Source organism: Micromys minutus, assembly GCF_963924665.1.
Source record: "Micromys minutus genome assembly, chromosome: 28".
NCBI lineage: Eukaryota > Metazoa > Chordata > Mammalia > Rodentia > Muridae > Micromys > Micromys minutus.
Genome location: NC_137963.1, coordinates 38,669,400 through 38,690,762, shown reverse-complemented (window position 1 = coordinate 38,690,762; position 21,363 = coordinate 38,669,400). Strand labels below are relative to the sequence as shown.

Here is a 21,363-nt window from a genome sequence, read left to right as displayed (position 1 = left end):
CCCTCAGGTGAGGAAGAGAATCCCAAGTCTGAGGCCAGCCCGAACTACACAGAATCATTCTTTTTATTAGTTCAATTATAAAAATCAACACCTTTTCCTAACAGCACAATTCAAAAGACATAATGAAAATTTCTTGTCAAAGCAATAATAAGAATATAGTAAGATTAGCGGCTAGATGTGGTAGCCGACGCCTTTAGTCCTAGCACACAGGAGGAAGAGGAGGGTCTCTGAGTTTGACACCAACCTGGTCTACAGAGTGAGTTCTAGGACTGTGAGCACTATACAGAGAAACTCTGTCTTGAAAAATCAACATATTGTAAAATTAACAAATGTGAATCAAACTTACAAAACTTCACTGATACACATTAAAAAGATAGAAAGAAATCAAGGCACTGAACAAAAGACTCAGTAAGGCAAAAATGAAAATGTTAATCACTTCTTTTTTTTTAATCAGTTTTTTTTTTTTTATTTATATGAGTACACTATAGCTGTCCTCAGACACACCAGAAGAGGGCATCAGATCTCATTACAGATGGTTGTGAGCCACCATGTGGTTGCTGAGATTTGAACTCAGGACCTCTTGAAGAGCAGTCAGTGCTCTAACCACTGAGCCATCTCTCTACCCTGTTAACCATTTCTTACAATGGTCTGAAAATATAGCTGAGTTACCAAGATCCCTGCCTGGTACAGAGAGGCCTGGGCTGGATCCTCAGCACTGTGTAAAGCAGGCATGGGAAGTGGAGGCAGGAAGACTGGGCATACATCACACTGATTGTGCAAGCTCAAGTGAGCCTGATGCCTTAGCACTGGGGTGGGTAGTACATGCTACAACCCACATGTGGAAGCAGAGGACAATCTGTGGGTCCTTTTGGGCGCAAGCCAACAACAACCCAAGTTCAATCCCCAGGATCCACATGGTGGGAGACAGAAATCCTGCTGGTTGTCCTCTGAGGTCCACACATTGTGGTACGTTTGCACACATGTATACACCATGTAAATACAGCAATAATAAGCCAGTACACAGGGCTGGGATAGTGCCCATGGCTGCTTGCCTAGCACACTGGCTCTGGATTGACGGAAGGGTAGGGATGAAAAGCAAGAACAACGAAGTAAGCAGACAGGTGCTACCCAGGAGGCTTGGGGCAGAGAGGTGGACGTGCTAGTGGAGTGCCTGTCCAGCGTGCACAGGACTGGGCTTCGTTCAGCACCAAAAGAAACTCTGTGGCGTCACATGTGTCAGCACGTGGAAGGTAAAGACAACAGTGCCTGTCTGTCCCACCCTACATAACCTTGGCTCTACTGCAAAAGTGATCGATCACCTTTGAGCTGGAACAACGGCTCACACCTGTAATCCCCCTACACTGAAATGCCAGAGGCAGAAAACTGGTAAGTTCAAGTCTAGCCTGGGCTACAGTGTAAGACCTGTCTGAATCCTGTCCCCAAAGTAAGGACTCATCCTTGATCTTGACCATGTCAAGTGGACACTTTTCAAAGTGGACACTATAGATATAATAAATATCCCATGATAAAGTACAAGTGACTGTGTTACTCTTACTTACGTCTATTTTTGTTCTGTGGTCCAAGGCCTTGCACCTGCTAGGTGAGAGCTCTACCACCGACGGAACTTACACACCTGTCATTTCTTTACAGGCTGGGATAAGGTCTCAAGTAGCTCACACTGGCCTCTATCTCACGTATAGCTTAGCCAATCTCGAGGTGTCTGAGACCACACCTAGTTCTTACTTTTTTCTAGTGAAGCAAATGTGTTGATTCATCAAAGAAACCTTTAGAATGTAAGGCACACTAGCAAATATGGCTGCAGGCTTCTCAGAGTAAGGGCTACAGAAAGTAAGATAGCACTCAAGTGTGGGTATAGGCTCCAACTTTAAAATGAGGCAAACTACCCTGGTGGCACAAGCCTGTACTAGAGGCTGAAGCTGAGACTGAGTTCAGAGCAGCAGGGCTGGGCTGCAGAGTAAGCCTAGGCCAGTGTCTAGTTAGGGTTTCACTGCTGTGAGCAGACACCATGACCAAGGCAACTCTTACAAGGATAACATTTAATTGGGGCTGGCTTATAGGTTCAGAGGGTCAGTCCGTTATCATCAAGGCAGGAGCACAGCAGCATCCAGGCAGGCATGGTGCAGGGACTGGGTTCAAGAGATCCTCTACGGTGAATGGAGGGGTAATTAAAGAAGAAATGGGGGCTGGAGAGATGGCCCAGCAGTTAAGAGCACTGACTGTTCTTCTAGAGGTCCTGAGTTCAGCCATAAACTCTAAACATCCTATTACTCCCCCCACCTCCACAGCACTTGTGAGAGAGAGGCTTGTCTGGACGGGCAATGGTGAGGCCATTGTCTGTAATCTCTAAATATGAGCCTATTGACGAGCAGCCCCGTGGGAAGGCAGGGGTACTGCATGCCCTAGCTAGAGCAGGATAGCAGTGCCACACATGACAGACAACCCAGTACCAGGAAGCCTCCTTGGAAATGTACTTACTCCTCTTGATTGTCAACATTATATCAGAAGTAATGTTTCTTTTAAAATAAGAAAATTTGACTCTCACTCCAAATATAACAAAACTAACAAGAGTAGCTCATTTTGTGTTGGGAAACTGTCATCTTAAACAATGGAACTAGGGAGCTGGAAAGATGGCTCAGCAGTTAAGAGCACTGACTGTTCTTCCAGAGGACCTGGGTTCAATTCCCAGCACCCACATGGCAGCTCACTACTGTAACTACAATATCTGACACTGTCACACAGATATACATATGTGAAGCAGGCGAAACACCAATGCCTATAAAATAATTGAAAAAAAAAAAAAAACAATGGTGACAGAACCTCTTTGCTGGAAACATACTTTTCCAAAATATACAAACACTACCCACCCTCTTAGGGGCAGGGAGAAATATCTACTACATTCTACCTTTAATTTCTTGCCATCTCAAAATCTGGATCTTAGCCACCCCCACACCACACACACACATACATGCATTTTCTCTCCATCTCTCCCACACCTTCCTCCTGGAATCGCTCTCTGAGGAGCCGCGTCTGTGGTCAGGAGGCGCTGTGCACAGCCTCCGCACGCTCTGCTCCCGGGGCACCTCTGGTTCCAGCAGGCTCCTCCCTACCCCAGAGCAGCACAGCCCCATCTCTGCGTCCCAAGCACAGGAAGCACTGTGGTACATTTGTGGGGCCTGGGCCCATTTGATTTGCCTCTCCTTTTTTAAAGCACTCTTAGAAATTAAAATCTCTAAATCTTTCTTTCCTATAAAAGAAAAGGGAGTTGAATAGTCTTAAAATCTATTCAGGCCTTGGGTTTTTAATTACATAATATTAAGAAAAATAATAGCAATGTACCAACTAACTTTATCTCAAAAGGAAACATCTTCAAGTCTCAAATGTGCCTTTAAAGGATTTTGGTACAAGACTGATGAGGTGGCTCACCAGATAAGACATTTGCCACCAAGCCTAGCAACCTGAGGTTTTGATCATTGGGGCCTACATTATATAGGCTGTCCTCTAAACTCATGTACACATATACACATAGACAGACAAATGAAATTAAAAATAGAAATATTCTGGTATGGTAGTTCATATCTACCAACATCTTCCCCCTTTAAACTTTCAAACAGCTCCAAACTGTCTGTTAAGATGACTTCTGGGACAGATAAAATGGCTCAGCAGCTAACCTGAGTCCAGTCCTGGGCGCAGGTAAAGGTGAAAGAAAAGAATCCACACAGCTGTGGATTTGAAAGCCTACAGCACACGTGCAGAAATAAGTAAAGCGTGCAATAATCATTCCAGAAGCTATTATTATTATTTATTAATTTGTGTACGTGTGTGTGACTAAATAGTGAAAATGGCATCTGTCACCTGGGATCCCAGCGAGGGGAGGTAAAAGCAGGAAGAGCAGGGGTCTGAAACAGGCCTGGACGACCTAACAAGACTCTCAGAAACAACACAATCAGGGCTGAGGCAGCGGCTGGGGTGGAGCTCGTGTGCAAGCCTAAGGACCCCAATTTGGATCCCCAGCACCCAGATGCAAGGACAGCTGCAATCAACATCAGCCCTGGGAGGGCAGAACCCGGCCTCAAAACAAGAGTGACAAAGGAAGTCACCACACGTCCTGTCAACTATAAAACCAGAATTGTTTTGTTGTTGTTGTTGTTGTTGGGGTAGCCCGGAGGGTGACTAGAAGGGAACAGCTTCATGTGTGGTCTACGCTCACACCTGACATGTGACCAAAGCTGCCCTTGAGCTTCTTTCTCGTCACCCTGCTTCTGCCTCCCAGGAGCCAGGATCACACACTGGTGCAAAACTCACTTTTAAATTTTGTTTTACCAAAACTTACACTCAAAATACACACAGCATTGCCTGAAATCCCAGGTCAAATCCTGACTTCAAAGGTTGTTGTTATCTGGGGTGAGGACTAGGCAAATGCTCACCACTATCATCCAAGTTCACTTCAAAATTACAGAAATTGGGTTTTTTTTTTTTTTCTTTAAAGATTTATTTGTTTTAGGTAACACTGTCACTGTCTTCAGACACACCAGAAGAGGGTATCAGATCTCATTATAGATGGTTGTGAGCCACCATGTGGTTGCTGGGAATTGAACTCAGGACCTCTGGAAGAGCAGTCAGTGCTCTAACCACTGAGCCATCTCTCCAGCACCACAGAAATTGTTTTAATAAGTTGATATTTTGGTTTGTTTTATGCTGGTCTTAGGTTTCTCTTTCTTTGTTAACAACATCTTTGAGCTAAGTCTTAAGACAGCATTACTGACAGCAGCAACTCCTAACTGCTCCCAGCAGTACATGCAGTTTCAGAGACGCCATGAGTCAGGTAAGTTCTTAGCTCATGTCCACAGCTAACCTGAGAACAGCACGCTCTAACTGATTCTCAACCTACCTAACGCTGCAACCCATGAATACAGCTCCTCACATTGTGGTGACCCCAATATGCTACGTCATAGCTAAAACTCTGCTGCTGTTGTGAATTCCAACGTACATACGTGTCATCTAATAGTCTCAGGAGACTCCCGTGAAAGGGTCATTTGACACCCACAATCCCAAAGGGGTCTGGACCCACAGGTTGAGAACCACTGCTATAAATCCATTCTGAGGCTAGATGTGTTAAGAAACTTGAACCAGTGTGTGTCTGCAAAAATCTCAAATGATTTTTCTCAACTGTTTGCATTAATTGGTTCTCACTCCACCTATCCAGAGAAAGGCCTCCCTCCTATGAATTAATTCTATGTTGTTCAGCAATTTTGAAAGACAGAATCAATTCTTTCTAAGTATCCACAAGTTAACTAGGGCAGAGAGATTGAGTTGGTAATTCAAAACTGAGAAGCAAGCCATTTTTCTAAAAGGCAGTAAGTCTGACACTTATATTACACCTTAAAATTCCACTTTTCCACAGAACATTTTCTAAATAGTTTCCTAGGACAACCCAGCCCAGGAACTTATTCGGAACACAACATGTAACTACTTAGGAGATTATTACGTGAGATTCCTCCTTGAGGCCACTTAGGACCTGACTACCGACAGAAACGGCGAGCACTGAAAGCGGTCTGGGGGCAGTCCACTGGGAACCGCTATGCCAGGTCGTCTTTCTCCAACATCAGCACAGCTCTAGGCTCTATGCTTGGGGTGGTCACAGTCTGAGTCTGGTATACAGCAAAGCAGAATACAGCCAGAAACTCAGGCGCTGTTATACAAAGTAGTCAGATTCTCTGGAGTCACAGAACTCAAGCCATCACAGTGTGTATACATCAACTAAAGCAAAGAGGTCAAAGGTCTCACCCACCACTGTTCTGAGGCAAGGCCTCTTTTTCCTGTTTCCCTTTCCTGTCACCCTTCAGTTCGCTCCAGGTTAGCGACCTGCACGCCTCTAGATGATTCTGGGTCTACCTCATATCCTGCCACAGAAGGGCTGGGATCACAGGTGGACACGCAGTCGCATGTTTTCATGGGAGTCCCAGGAACCTTGCATGCCAAGCACTTCTACCCACAAGACTGGAAAGAAATTAGGGCAAACTCAAGTATCAATTCTTACAGTGATTTAGGAGGAACTAGAGTACTGCAATCACACACACACACACACACACACACACACACACACACGCATGCGCACGCACATGCACACACTCACGACTAAGAAGGTCCTACAAGCAGTCACATTTTTCTTTGACAAGTTTGTATAAGCAGCCAAACAGGCATTTGGTTAAGGTTCTAGAGCAAGCAGTAGTGGCTCACACCTTTAACTCCAGCACTCAGGAGGCACAGGCAGGCAGGTCTCGGCTGAGTTCCAGGACAGCCAGGGCTACACAGAGAAACCCTGCCTTGAATAAACAAAATAACAAAAAGGTTTTAGGACTACAGAATATGAATGGTTCTGTAAAAAGACTCCAGGACTTATGATATAAGCATGTCCAAGGCTCGGGGTTACATTCCTAGGGCTTTTTTTTTTAAGATTTATTTATTTTATGTATGTGAGTACACTGTCACTGTCTTCAGACACATCAGAAAAGCGCATTGGATTCCATTACAGATGGTTGTGAGCCACAATGTGATTGGTGGGATTTGAACTCAGGACCTCTGGAAGAGCCGTCGGTGCTCTTAACCACTGAGCCATCTCTCCAGCTCCCATAGGACTTTTTTTTAAGCAATTTTAATAAGCCTAATTCAATGTGACTTTTCCCCAGGACACATACACAAGTCCCGGTTCTAAAATGAAGAAGTAAATGATGAAGTTGGGCTCACATCTGTACACCAAAGGACTAAGTTCAAGGCGGCTGGGAGTCGGAGCTACATAAGACCCCTTATAGAGAAGGAGGAGATGGAGGAGAAGAAATGAAAAATCACAAATCTCAACATGTGTAATTTGAAACTTTAAAAACACTTGTATTTTTCAGGGACAAAGACGTCATATTCTTGCCAGGTTTAGCAGTGCAAACCTGTAGCCTCACTTGGGAGTCAGAAACTGAAGGATCCCTGACTTAACACATAAAGTGCCTTCCTATGGTCCTTCCTCAGTTATCAAAGGTAATTGCTGAGTTAAGAAAGGCTCTCCATCTGTAAGTGTGATTCCCTGAGGCACACCAGATAAGAACAGACCCTAGAAGAACAGCAGCCTCAGTCCTGTCCCAGGTGACCCTTTTGTAGGGGCAGTGCTGCAGATTTAACCCAGGGCCCTGTGCACTAGGCGAACACTCCCACTCAGCTCTATCCCTGGTCCCACAGACAACAGCACTAACGCTCTGGATCCTTCTGTACAGCAAGTATGGCAGTGGCACGTACCTTAGAAACTACAGTGAGGATTAATTAATATTAATTCACGTACGTTACTTACAATAGAGACCCACAAAATAAGCACACCATAATGGGCCAATGTTACCCAGAAATCTAGATGAGATGATGGAGGCTGGAGAGATAGCTTAAAGGGTAAGAGCACTGACTGCTCTTCCAGAGATCGTGAGTTCAATTCCCGCAACCACCTGGCTCACAACCATCTGTGATGGCGCCCTCTTCTGGCCTGCAGACACACACACACTGGCAGAGCACTAAACATAACAGAGGAGATGATGTTGGCATCTGTGATCCCAGCTGGCAGGAGGCAGAGGCAGAGGCAGAGGCAGGGCTGCTTTATAATCCAAGAGCTTGAAGGGCAGATGCAGTCAGCCTAGCCAATGAGACATCTCCTCTCAACTAACAACACCCATGGGGCCTAAGGAAAGATACCTAAGGTTCACCTCTGGTCTGCATGTGTTGTCAGGGGTGGGGGAAGGGGGGAAGATCAGGGAAGTCAGTTGAAACAAAATATGCATGTCAAGCTGAAGCATGAATAGTAGATTAGAACAAAGAAGACCCAATTATAAGGATAAATATTAAATAAAAAAGTAAAAATGTCTTTTCAAAGAATTCTACTTCTACTTACTGGGGAGGGCGTACCTAACTGCATGTGAGGTCAGAGCTTCTAGTGCTAGTGTGGGCAGTTCTTTACCCACTGAACCATCTCTGCTCGTTTGATTCAGGGTCATCGTATTGTACCCATTTGTTTGTTTTGTAAACAGAGACTCCTGTGGGGATCACAGGAGTGGTGGCCAGTCACACCGCTGCTATCAGTCTAATGTTCTCGTTCTCTGTACTCTTGCTAAGGCCGAGAGTCCCTAACCCTTTGTTTCTACGCAGGCCACTGTCAGCCTCCAGCAGTGAAGCGCTATCACGTGTCTGCATCCTCTCTGAAATCCCAGCTCTGCCCAGTGCACTGCAGACACGTTTCCAGTCACGCCTTTAGTGACCACCAGACGGCAGGGAAATAGTCAAGAGCTATTTTTCCAGACAAAACATATATTTACAAATGAAACAGTCCAGATTAATAGTGGACAAGTTAAGCTAAAATAAAAGTAACTCCTTATCAACATACTTGATTAAAGAGTTACTATTGTTTTGGTTTTAAGAGACAGTGTATGTAGCTCAGGCTAGTCTTGAACTACTCCTCTCTCACCACCCGAATGTTGGAATTACAAGCATGCACTACCACTCTAGAAAGTGTTACAGTCAGGCAGTGGTGGCTCACCTGACAGGGAGTCAGGTACGTCTCCATGAGTTCTAGTCAAGCCTGGTCTACAAAGTGGGTTCCAGGACAGCCAAGGCTACACACAGAAACCCTGTCTTAGAAGAAAGAAAGAAAAAAGAAAGAAAGGAAGGAAGGAGAGGGAGGGAGGGAGGAGGCAGGCAGGTAGGGAGGAGGAAAACTTACATCTTCTACTATAAACTGATAAAAATGGAGCCAGTAAAATTGATTGTTGATTAAGGAACCTGCAACAAAGCCTGGCAATCGGAGTTAAGATTCCCAAAATTCTCACGGTACAGAGAGAATCAACTGCCATAAGTTTTCCTCAACTTGCACTGCGTGTTACAGCACAGGTGTGTACACACACACACACACACACACACACTCACAGTTTGTTTAAAAAAACTAGTAAGCACAGATACTTGTGTAATTTTTTAAAATTTAGGTGTGAATGTTTTACCTGCACATATGTATGTGGACCATGTGTGCCCGGTGCCTGTGGAGGTCAGAGGAAAACACTAGATCCTCTAGAACTGAACCCTGGTCCTCTGCAAGAGAGAAGCACCAACTACTGTGCCATCTCTCTAGTCCCTTCTAATGTCATTTTTAGTCTCATAAAATTTAGCTTTCAAATTAGTAGTACCTTTATTTTAAAAGTTTTAAAAGGGGTGAAGAAATGGCTCAGCAGTTAAAAAAGCATCGGATGCTCTTCCAGACGTCCTGAGTTCAAATTCCAGCAACCACATGGTGGCTCACAATCATCTGTAATGAGATCTGGTGCCCTCTGGTGTGTCTAAAGACAGCGACAGTGGACTCCTGAGTATTTAGTCTTACTGGGAACTGAACCTGTAGCCTCATGCATACTGAGGAAGTACTCCGCCAACTTAGCTACAGACACCTAGGCCTTGGATTTTTGGTGTTGTTGTTGCTGAAGTGTTTTTACTTGCTTGTTTGCTTGGTTTGGTTTTTCTGGATAGGGCTTCTTTTTGTAGCCCTGGCTGTCCTGGAGTTCAATCTGTAGACCAGGCTGGCCTTTAACTCAAGAGATTCACCTGCCTCCAACACTCAGAGTTCTGGAACTAAAGACATGCTACTACCACCGGACCTGGACAGGCTCTTTGTGATGGGGTCTCCAGCAGTATTTATGTGGAGATAAGTTTATGTCCAGATTTCCTAAACAAGGATAAAATCATGCAAAAATCAAAATCAGACTGTGAATGTGACTCCCAGAAGATGGGCTGGCTCATAGCTGTATGGTTCCATTAGAAACACGCTATCAACCTGTGCACAACACAAGGCCATAGGAGCCACGCACAGAGCCCTTTATCCACAACCCTACAAAGACTACAGTCCACTACTGCTGCTTGCTTTGACATTGTTCCGTTAGTTTGGTTTGTTTTGAGTGGTGGAATCCCTTGTACCCAAGCTAGCCTCAACTCTATATTCATGACCTTGAACTCCTCCTCTCCCAAGTTTACAGGATACTCAACAGAACCTAAAGCCTCATACATGTTAGGCTGCCATTCCACCAACTGAGTGCACCTCTACAGACACTTGTTTGGAGTATTTTATTCTGCCTCTCTCGTATGAGTGCTGTGCCTGCATGTACTTCTGTGTGCCAGAAGAGGGCATCAGATTCCATTATAGATGGTTATACACCAGTATTGATGGTGTTACAGCCACCACGGGGTAGAAGAGGTTAAGGTCCCCTCTATCCCCTGAGCCATCTCCAGCCCCCTTTCTGGAACTCTTCTTAAAACCAGTTTGTTTGAAATACTAGTTAGTAATAAGTAACACAGCGATCACTTGCGTACTGAGAAAAGCAGGCTGAGTACGGTAGTATAATTCCTGCACTCAGGGGGCTCAGGTCAGCCCAGGCTACAGAGTGAGACCCTATCCAAAAAGAGCGTGACTGGGGCTGGAGAGATGGCTATGGCTTGGTGGTGGCAGCATGTACTGCCGAGGCCCAGAGTTCCAGTCCACCACTCACTTCTGGCAGCTCATGGCCACGTCTAACAAGAGGATCCAAAGCCCTCTCCTGGCCTCTATTGGCACTTTACCTACATGCCCTCACACCCTGCCAGGCTTGGTGGCACACGTCTTTAATCCCAGCACTCAGGAGACTGAGGCAAGATCTATGAGTTCAAGGCCAGCCTGACCTACATGGTAAGTCCAGAACATCCCAGGCTACATAGTGAGACCCTGTCTCAAACATACAAACAAACAAATAAATACATATGTGGGGGTGGGGCTGGAGAGACGGTTCAGCAGTCAGGAACACTAACTATGCTGTCAGAGGATTAGAGTCCCAGTAGTGACATGGCAGCTAACAACCATCTGTAACTCGAGTTCCAAGGTCACCCAGTGCTCTCCTTTGGAATTCTTGGGCACTGCACACATGTGTAGCACATACATAGATACAGAAAAGGCATACACACTCACACACTCACACACACACACGATTTTTTAAAACATTTTTAGACAGGCAGTGGTGGCACATGCTTTTAATCCCAGGGCTATGGTAAAAAGGTATTTGCCATCAAGCCTGATAACTTGAGTTCAATCCCTGAAATCCACAAGGCAATCAGCTGATGTCCACGTTTGTGTGCACACACATACACAAAATAAAAAATGTTTAAAACAGACAGCAGGCTGAGGGCTGTATCTAGCTCTGTTAGTAAAGTACTTGCCTAGTATATATGAGGTCCTAAACTGAGCACAGTAACATGCTTATATGTAATCTCGTCACTGAGAATGTGGGGGCAGAAAGATTAGAAGTTCAAAGTCATTCTCAGCCACATAGCAAGTTCCAGCCTGGGCTACACAAGTCTCTATTTCAAAAAAAAAAAAAAAAACCAATTTGATTAATTAAAGCAACATATTACCACATAACCCAAAGATTTTTTTCCTACTGATACAAATTAACTTCTCTGTGTCCTGAAAGCCAGTAATCCTAAGAGTCAAGGACCTGTGACAGGGTGACCACCAGGTCAAAGCCTGTCTGAGTGACACCAGGAAACTGTTTCCAGAAAAACCCCACTGGAGAAGCTGGAGACGAGGCTCGGTGGTTAAGAGCACTTGCTGCTCTTGCAGAGGCCCCAAGCTCTGCTTCCAGGGAGCTCACAACTACCTGACCTTGGGGTAACTCCAAGTCAAAGAGATCCAACTTAGACAACTCACAAGTGTAATACATTCATACACACATACATAAAAATAAACTTTTTAAGTAAATTAGTGGGAGCATCAATACAGAACAGGCAAAATATATATTTGGCTTTCTAAAACAATCAGTCATTCTAGCAATACAAACATAAAGGTAAACAAACATACCTACTCCTTCTACAGTAATTTTTAATTATAATTTCAGATTAGAAAAAAAAAAATGTCCTAGGCATAGTCTTGTGTTTTTTAAAGCTTCAAGTACCTTGCAAGTAGTAGATTTAAACTCTGAAATATATTCGCTTAAACACACTCTTGTCAGCATTACAACAACGCTCCATTATCCACTTCTGGTTGCTGTCTCCAGATAATTTTTAATCCCCTCCTGACTTTTCCTTACCAACAAGAACTTGGATACCATCTTTACCCTGCCTGCCCCCATGACTTGCTTGTGCTTAGGGAATTATAATTACAGTGATCCCGCCTCTCAGAACATCCGCAAAGCACAAAGCCTCTTTGTACGATTTTCGGGAAGGGTGTGCTTTCCGGGCTCTCGAGAGAGGGATGAGAGGCATCAGAAGAGCTAGGTCTGCTGAGGTGGGCTTGGTTCTGTCTGGAACCACTCACAGGGATTTTCTTCTCTCTGCCCCACACCCCTTTCTCTTTTTCTTTGTGAGACAAATCCTTGCTAGATAGCTTGGCTGGCCTGATAATACTATGTAGTCTAGACTGGCCTCAAATTCCCAGCAATCCTCCTGTCTCAGCCATACTGCGCCTTTAGGGCTTTTCTTGTGGGTGACCATCAAGAATCCAGCTTGGGAATATGGAGGGGCAGAACCCATCACTGAGCCGAGAGTAGCCAGTGCAGAGAGACTAGAGAAGGGGGAAAGCAAGCAGCAATGTCCTGAAGTGCCCCTTCCGGCTCCTCTAGAACCTCAGCAGCAGCTGGCAGCCGAGGCCCTCCCTCCAGGGACTCAGTGTCCCGCCTGTGCTTATTGTCACATGGGAGATGCCCACGTATGTATTCAGGCAGCTTAAAAACTTAGGAGGGACACAAACTTAGTTTTTTTTTTTTTTTTTTTTTTGTTTTTTTTTTTTTTAGTATTTATTTATTTTATGTAGACACACCAGAAGAGGGCATCAGATCCCATTGTAGGTGATTGTGAGTCACCATGTGGTTGCTGGGAATTGAACTCAGGACCTCCGGAAGAGCAGTCAGTGCTCTTAGCCACTGAGCCACCTCTCCAGCCCCCCCCCCTTTTTTTTAGTGGTTGGGCCTCTCTTTTTTTTTTTTTTAAGATTTATTTATTTATTATATGTGAGTACACTCTCACTCCCCTCAGACACACCAGAGGAGGACATCAGATTCCATTACAGATGGTTGTAAGCCACCATGACAAACTTAGTTTTTATTTTAAGCAAGATAACCCAAAAGCCAAACAAAAATCGTTTTCTGTTATTCTCGAACGAGCATCTCAAATTAGTGAAGACGATGCTGAAATGAAACTTGGTTCACTTTCAGCCTACCCACCCTTAAAGCTAAGGCACTACAGAGAGTGGACAGGAACCTCTTCTCCAACTTCGGAGCACACAAAGCCCTGGCTGCTCCTCTTACCGCGGTCCTCAGTCTGTCTCAACAAAACTCAATCATCATATTCAGGGCAGCGCACACATTCTCACTCTTTCATCTACACGTACTTTACCACAAACGCAGAAAATGACCTCCCTAAACAGCGTAGTGAAGCCCCATTATCCCAGCTGCGCGCATCACCTCGGTCTCCATTCTACCCAACAGCACTCACATCCAGCCAAGAAAACATGAAAGGAAACAGTTGCATCTCTTTGGATGAGGTCTACAGTTAAGATCTGTAGCTACTCCTTGTGTGGGCATAAGGCCATTTTACTTTCATTAAACATTCCTATTTACATGTAATTTCTTCAATATTTCCTTGCAGATGTCAACAAAAACACAATGGACTTCCCTACCCGCCACCTCAATCACGTTTTACAATAATAGAGAGGACAATAGAACCCACTTCACACCACCGAGGATCACTTGACCATGACAACTGCTCTGGAAAGCACTCTGCCAACACAGTGTGTCCTTGTTACACATTACTCCTTCCTCTCTCCCCAAGGGAAAAAAAAATCAAACAGCAGGAAGCATAAACAACAACTTAATGGAAAATAAATGGGCAAATACTTTTTAAATTGGCTAAAAAGCCTCAGGTCTCAGAAACTCAGGAATGCTACACTGGTATGAATGAAAAATAGTTAGAAAAATAACATCCTATCTCCCAAGTAGCCGCTGCAAGAATGCAAGAGAAAGCGTGGGATGCAGCCACTTTCTCCCCTTTGTTTACCAATGCTGTTGTCTTTCTTACAGACCCTCATGTCTTTCCATAAACCATTTCCTGCTTATTCTGTATTATTTCTCCAGTCTCGTAGTAAGGTTTACCACATAAAGCTGAATTCTTCGATTTGGGTTAATATAGTGTTAAAAGGCAGGACTGAAATCCTTCTAAGGATAAGTCCAGGTGAAAAGCTAGGAATGTAGGTCTAGGGCATTGTTCACTTGCAGTTTATTGAGACTCTAGGTTCAACTCTCAGAACCACCTCTCCCCCCAAACAAGGAATGACAATATAACTGACTTGGCAGAACACCTGCCAAGTCCTGAACCTGATGCCCAGCGCGGAGTAAAGCCACAACTATAACCCCATCATTAGGGGCGCAAAGGAGGGTCAGAACTAAGTGTGAAAAGAGGAGGCATAAGGGCTGGAGTGCAGCCCAGTGGAGAGCGCATACCTCCTAACACACACACACTCTCACACACACACACACTCTTTCTCTCTCTCTCTCTCTCTCTCTCTCACACACACACTCACACACACACACACACACACACACACACGTACCATTTGGGATATGCTTTCTGTTAGACTTCTTGTTACTCTTCTCCAACTATAAAAAGAGTGGACAATGGGGTGTCCTCTGTGAGCCCCTATCCACCTGCCCCTGAATAAGAGGAACTGGCAACCTGGATTAGGATGGGTACAGCCATCCAGTATGCATACCTAAGATCCTAGCACTGGAGAGCTGAAGCAAGAAAATCTGTAGTCCATGACCAGCCTCAGCTACATAGAAAACTGGAGGCCAACCTGAGCTACATGAGACCCAAGAATACTGGGGACGTAGCTTACTTGGTAAAGTATCTGCCTAGCATGCACCAAACCCCAACACAGCATAAAATGGGTTTGGTGAAGGCCTATAATCCCAGCAGTGTTCCTACCATTCAGGTGTAAGCAAAAAACGAAGTTCAAGGTAATCCTCAGCTGCAAAACGTGTCTGATGCTAGCCCAAAACACATGAGACTACCTCTAAAAGGAAGTGGATTAAAAAACAGGCATACAATGTTAAAGGCATTCAATCCTACCCTCAGCATTTTTATTTTTCTTTTTTAAGATTTATTTATTTATTATATATAGGTACACTGTAGCTGTCTTCAGACTCACCAGAAGAGGGATCAGATCTCATTACAGATGGCTGTGAGCCACCATGTGGGTGCTGGGAAGAGCAGTCAGTGCTCTTAACCTCTGAGCCATCTCTCCAGCCCCCTCTTTTTCTTTCCTCCTTTTTTCTTCCAGAGACAGGGTTTCTCTGTTTAATAACTGCGGCTGATCTGGAACTGGCTCTGTAGACCAGTCTGGCTTCAAATTCAGAGATCTACCTGCCTCTGCCTCCCAAGTGCTGGGATTAAAGGTGTGAGCCACCACTGTAATGAGTATGGGTGTGTGGGGCAGCTGCCTGTCAGTTACTTGGTGCAAAGGATTCCCTGCTCCCTGGTCATTCCTTTATGCTCCATAAGGAAGGAAGTATTTCGATGGCCTTGCCTGCACTCAGAAGCTTGGACATGAACACGGAGAGGAGGGCTGGCCTGAGCTCAAAGGACCGGGTCTCAAAGTGATAAATATCACACGGTTCACATCATACCCAGCCATGGAGCAAGAACAAAGCACAGCCTGGGGAAGAGCCTGGAGGCTGGGCTCTGGCAACTCTGAAACAAGTCCCCAAACTCTAGTGAGTAAGGCCTAGACTCGGGTGGCCGGGCCCATCTTCTGCCTGGTTAATCAGTGCATGCAGGAGCAGGTTCATCTTTGACAGCACTCAAACTGCTAATCTAGGTCCACTAGAAAATTCAGAAAATCCTTCATATCCTCCAGCAATTCCATAATAAAAATCACCCATGGCTAGAGAAAGGACTCAGCAGCTGAGCAGTAGCCATGCTTCCCAGGACTCGCACAATAGCTACAATCCCAAGGGATTCGATGCCGTCTTCCAGCCTCAGGCACCAGGGATGCCATGCCACACAGTCAGTCATACAGGCAAGACACCCATACCTATAATTTTTTAAAGTAAAAATAATTACAAAATTTTGGGGGTTTTTTTTTTAGCTCACAGCAAACTGGCTTACAGGTCAGAAAGGGTCAAAAGGAAGCACTGGCCCAGGCACTATGCTGACGAGACGCTCTATTACAGATCCAGTAGTCTAGGGCAAAACCTTATGTTCTATAAACAAGAAAATGAGAGGCATTTGAGAAATATTTCAGACACCTGGGAAATACTTAGAATAATATATTTAATCTCTGTACCTCACCTCACATCCAACACTAACAAATGTTAATTTGCGACTTCCTGGTCTGAATTTAAGTGATATTAAGAACAATCAGAGCTCTGCATACCAGTCTTACTCTGTAAGTACTACCTGTGGGTTTCTGTAGCTCCCACACATGTATTTACATTACTATGTATAAAGCCACAAATAGTTTTGAGTTTTCAAAATATACAAGTGGAAAATTTCTGTAACAATTCTGGCATTGGCGCCCCCAAAAACGTATCAGGTTTCTAACATACATTCATTTTTTAATGCATTAGCTATAAATTACTGGGGTGGAGGGTTAAGATAAGTTTTTTAGTAGCCCAGGCTGGCCTTAAATTTGCTCCACCTCCAAAGTATTAAGATTACAGGTATGTGACACCATGGCTGCTTTTATGTGTTTTCTCGAAGAGCTGAAGTATTTGGCTGTGGGGGGGCCCTGGGTGTGTGTTGAGGGTACAAATACACAGTACTTACAGGTGTCCCTGCACATGTGCGCTCATGGGGACGCTAGAGGCAGGTTGGGCATCTTTCTCTGCCACTACTGACCTTATTTTTTGAGGCTGTGTCTCTCACTGGCTGTAGCTATCAAACTTACAGGGTGCAGCTGCTCCACCCCACCCACCCCACAAGACAAGGGTGGGAGACAGACACTGCCACAGCTGGCTTTTACAATCGGAACGTGGGTGGGTCCCCATGCTTTCATAGAAAGCACCTGACCTAGCGAGCCATCTCTTCGGACTGTGCGAGGGTCTTTCTAAAAGCTTCTATGGCCCTCCTGGTGCCGTGCATGAGCTGAAAGAGGATTCATATATATATATACACACACATATAAGTTACTCTTTATGTTGTGTGCACTGGTGTTTTGTCTGTGTGAGGGTGTCAGATCCTGGAGTTACAGACAGTTGTGAGCTGCCACGTACGTACTGGGAATTGAACCTGGGGCCTCTGGAAGAGCAGACAGTCACTGAGCCATCTCTCCAGCCCCCGGAATAGGATTCTTGTACTTCTCTTGTATTTATTATTGTCTTTACATGTTTTCGATCGATCTATGGGTATATGTCATGTCAATCACCCAGCTTCCAATGAGAGATAATCGTTACTTTAGGGCTCTCCAAGGCGGTCACACCCATTTCCATTCCCACTATAGTACATAGAGTTCAGTTTAAAATCCCAGCCAGCAGTCAGGAATCAGGGAAGGTGGATCTCTGTGAGTTCAAGGCCAACTTGGTCTACAAGGCAAGTTCCAGGCCAACCAAGACTACACAGTGAGGCCCTGTTTTTAAAAATACTTCCCTTCCCCCACAGGGCTAGAGATACAGTTCTGTGAAAGAGGACTTGCTAAGCTCCCAGGAGAGTGGGTCCTACCCTCAGCACAACAAAGCAACAGAAGTTTATTATTTCTCTACATCTCACCAGAACATTTAGGTTCTGCCTGGCTGACAGGTATGAACAGCATACACTGCTGTTCAATTTGCATTTGTCTGATTACAAGTCACTGACAAATAAATTTTCTTATACATACATATGTGCATATATGTGGACATATCTGCTAAATGTGTTTCTTAGTTTGTTTGTACTATTAGGAATTGAACCTAGGGTCTGAAAGATGCTAGACAAACACTCTCCTTTTTATTACATTTAAAATAGGATTCTGTGGCCGGAGAAATGGCTCGGCAGTTAAGGTCACTGGCTACACTTGCAGAGGACCCAGGCTCAGAACCTAGCACCCACATGAAAGCTCACGACAGCCTGTAACTGGACCTCCAGAGGATCTGATACCCTGTTGTAGCCAGTCTCTCCGACACACACATACATAATAAATACATGTAGACAAAATGCTCACATATGCAAAATAAATCTTTAGACCAGGTGTGGCCGAACAAGCCTTTTTAGTGGCAGCACTTGGAAGCCAGAGGCAGGTGGATCTGTGAGTTTTGGTGCCAGCCTAGTCTGCAATGCAAGTCCAGGACTGCTAAGGAAGGCTCTGTGACAGAGAAGGCTCTGCTTTGAGAACACACACAACTATAACAAAATCCCAGGACTTTCCTAAATTGAGCAGGCTTCCCACTGGCTGTGGTGACCAGCTAGCCTGGAACTCTTGATCCCTCTAGCTTTTCCTAGCACTGGGCTCACAACCCCAAAGCATCCCTCCAACAGCATCCAAGACAGAAAAATCAGTACAGTGCCCCACAGTAGAGAAACAGCTGACTTTAAAGAATCAATCTGGACAAAAGGCCTTAATTCATTTGCTAATCAGTCTTCCCCTTCTTTAGTCAAGCCTTACTTCCAAGACAATACCTTAGGTACTCTAGGTCCAATCCTTAGGGGTGAGAATTGGGAAGGAAGTAGGTGAGGTTAATGCCAGCATGAGTCTATAAAATATTACAGCTCTCCTTACTCTTAAAACACGAAATTATGTCAAACCCATAGGAAAACTTCACAATGTAGACAGCACTCGGCTTGAAGAGGTTCATTTAAACTTAGTCTACTTGGCTCCCCGTTTTGAAGCATCCAGTCTTTTTCTCTAAACTAGCTGCCCTCCTCCCTCCCCTTCAGCAATCCCTTTATCTCCCTTCCCCCACAATAACTACATACCCTCTCTTTTTTCCCCATTCCACAGCTTCTATTGGTCTTCCTCGCCTGCTTTCCATCCATTGCTTCCTCCATCTCCTCTGGAAATAATTAATATCCTCTCTCCTTTTCTAAGATGCTCGCAAAGTAAAAGCAACTCACCTAATCACCCCAAGGAAGAACAGATTTCTCCTGAATTGTAAAGCAGACAGTGACTAGTCCTAACCTTCTCAACTTCCTCCCCCCTACTAGGACAGCTGCACCTCCTCGGAGAATTCTCCAAGTGTGGTAAGTCCAGACCATCTAGAAAAGGCTTGGATGGTCCTCTGCAGCACGCATGCTTTTACCAGGACCAGTTATGTGTTTCTGTTCCGGGCATAAACAAAACTCGGGCAATTTCCTGGAAAAGACACTGTAGGAACAGGCCTCCTTCCCCTTCATTCCCGCTGGGCTGAGGATGACCTGGAGACCAAACAGCTCCTGAGTCAAGTTTCCAAAGCTCTACTCCACTACCTCAATAAAACCCTCTCGGAGCACATCCCCCTCCCCGCCCCCGGCAGGAGTCCTGCTCGCTTCAGCTCTCCAAATCGGTTCCCCAGGGCACTAAGCTCCCGAGGCAGCTGCTGTTTCTCCTTCCTACCTGCCCTGGGCAGCCCAGAATAGGTCAGCTACCCTGGTGGGTGTGCCAGGGCGCAGGCCCCAGCCCCCTTCTCCCTACCACTCCAGACTAAGGGGCTGGGGACTCTGCCTCCTCCCCAACCCCCTCGGCTGGCGGCCCGCGCCAGCTCCAGGGTGGCCCTGGTTCTCAGCCAAGACACGACTCTAGCTGGCTTTGTGACCTTGGGCAAGTCACTTCCCCCCCCCAACCCCCACCCCCGGTAAGCCTCAGTTTCCTCCCCGGCAGAGCCGATTCCTCACGAGGTCCTGCCCTGCCCACCCCGCAGGAAGGGGCTGCCCAGCGGGTGCGAAAACGCTTTGTGAAGCGCTCTGCCCGGAGGAGGAGCAGGGCTCCCAGGGTCTCCCGGGCTGGACAAAGCTGCGGCGGGCAGGGCTCCTCCCTCTCCGCGGGACCCCTCGCCCCGGACTGACCCTCACCCCTCCCCGCACAGCCCGCCCCGCCCCGCCCCGCCCGCGGACCCCGTACCTGCTCCGGGCGCTCTGCCGCAGGCACCGACACCCTGCGCCCCGCTCCGAAGGGGCCCGTGGCCCGGAGGGCTGAGGCGGCCGGCGGTGATGGGCTCGGGCCGGGGCGGCGGCGGCGGCGGCGGCGGGGGGCGCGGGCGGCGCGGGGGCCCGAGCTCCGCGGGCCCCGGCCTGGGAGACGACGGCCGAGGCTGGAAGTGCGCGGCGGCTGCGGCTGAGGCGGCGGCGGCGACCGCGGCGGCGGCGCTTCCGCTCATGGCGGGGCCGCGGGCAGCGGCTCGGACGGCGACTCGACTCCGGCGCGGCGGGCGCTGGCTGGGCCCGGACCGGCGGCGAAGGAGGCTGTGGCGGCGACGGAGGCGGCTCCCGGCGGGCCAGGAGGCGGAGCCGAGCCGCGGCGGCGGCGGAGGGGGCGGGGACGCCGGGGGGCGGGGACGCCGCGCCGCGCCGCCAATGAGCGCGGGGCTCCGGGCCGCGGCTCCCGGGCGGCGTCTAGGGGGGATCCTCGGCAGCGGCGGCTCGCCCAGGCGGAGGCCCGAGCCGAAGCTCGCGGCGTCCGCGCCCCCAGCCCCGTGCTGCCCCGCCCCCGGCCCGCCTCCGGGGCCAGGCCGTCCGCTGCGCAGGCCCTGCTGCTCCGCCGCCTGAGGCAGCGTCTGCGCCAGGGACGGTGCCCGGGTGTGCCCCGGTTAGCCTCAGCTCGCCGGGCGTTTACCGCCTCCTGCTGCTGCCCCCCTGCACGCTGGTCCTCCCTCCCGGCTGTCTCGTCAAAGTTTGTGCCTTTGAGACACTTGGGAAAGAAACTCTCCCTTCGCTTCTGAGGCTGACTGGTGATGAGAGATCAGTCTCCAGAGGCGGAGACGGAAGAGTTGGGAGATGAGCGCCCTTCCCTGGGTCCTGGAGACCCATCTTGAATTCCCAGCCGGAGCCAGTCCGACCCAGCCCTGGTCCTCGCCCCCGCCTCCGACTTTCTGTTTCTCTTTCTCACTTTAAATACCCTTGTCGGTAAAGCACTGACAGGAAGCCGTCCAGGCAACTGGGCCTAATCTCAGAAGAGGAAGAAGCTGTGACGTGAGGAGACACTTGGGGCTGTGCTAAAGGCTTTCCTATTATGTGGGGAAGATTTCTGAGGATGCAAGACTCTTCCCCCGCTACCCCCGCCTGCCCTCTTTTTCTCAGATGCGATGTTGGCGGCTGATCCCATTATCTTCCCTTCTTTCTCTGGCTCTGGTTATCCGTGGAAGAGCAAAATAAACT

The 21,363-nt window shown here is 47.1% G+C and overlaps 1 protein-coding gene across 2 annotated transcripts in view; it reads right to left on the bottom strand.

Annotated features, from left to right (window-relative positions):
- RNF38 (ring finger protein 38) overlaps positions 1–20,405 on the bottom strand; it is an 86,297-nt gene extending 65,892 nt beyond the window's left edge. For both annotated transcript variants that reach the window (XM_080939962.1, XM_080939959.1), the window contains exon 1: positions 20,111–20,405. In XM_080939962.1, the coding sequence (XP_080796088.1) occupies positions 20,111–20,366 (256 nt within the window). In that variant the 5' untranslated portion in view covers positions 20,367–20,405. The remainder of the gene's footprint in view (positions 1–20,110) is intronic.
- Between the last annotated feature and the right edge of the window lie 958 nt (positions 20,406–21,363).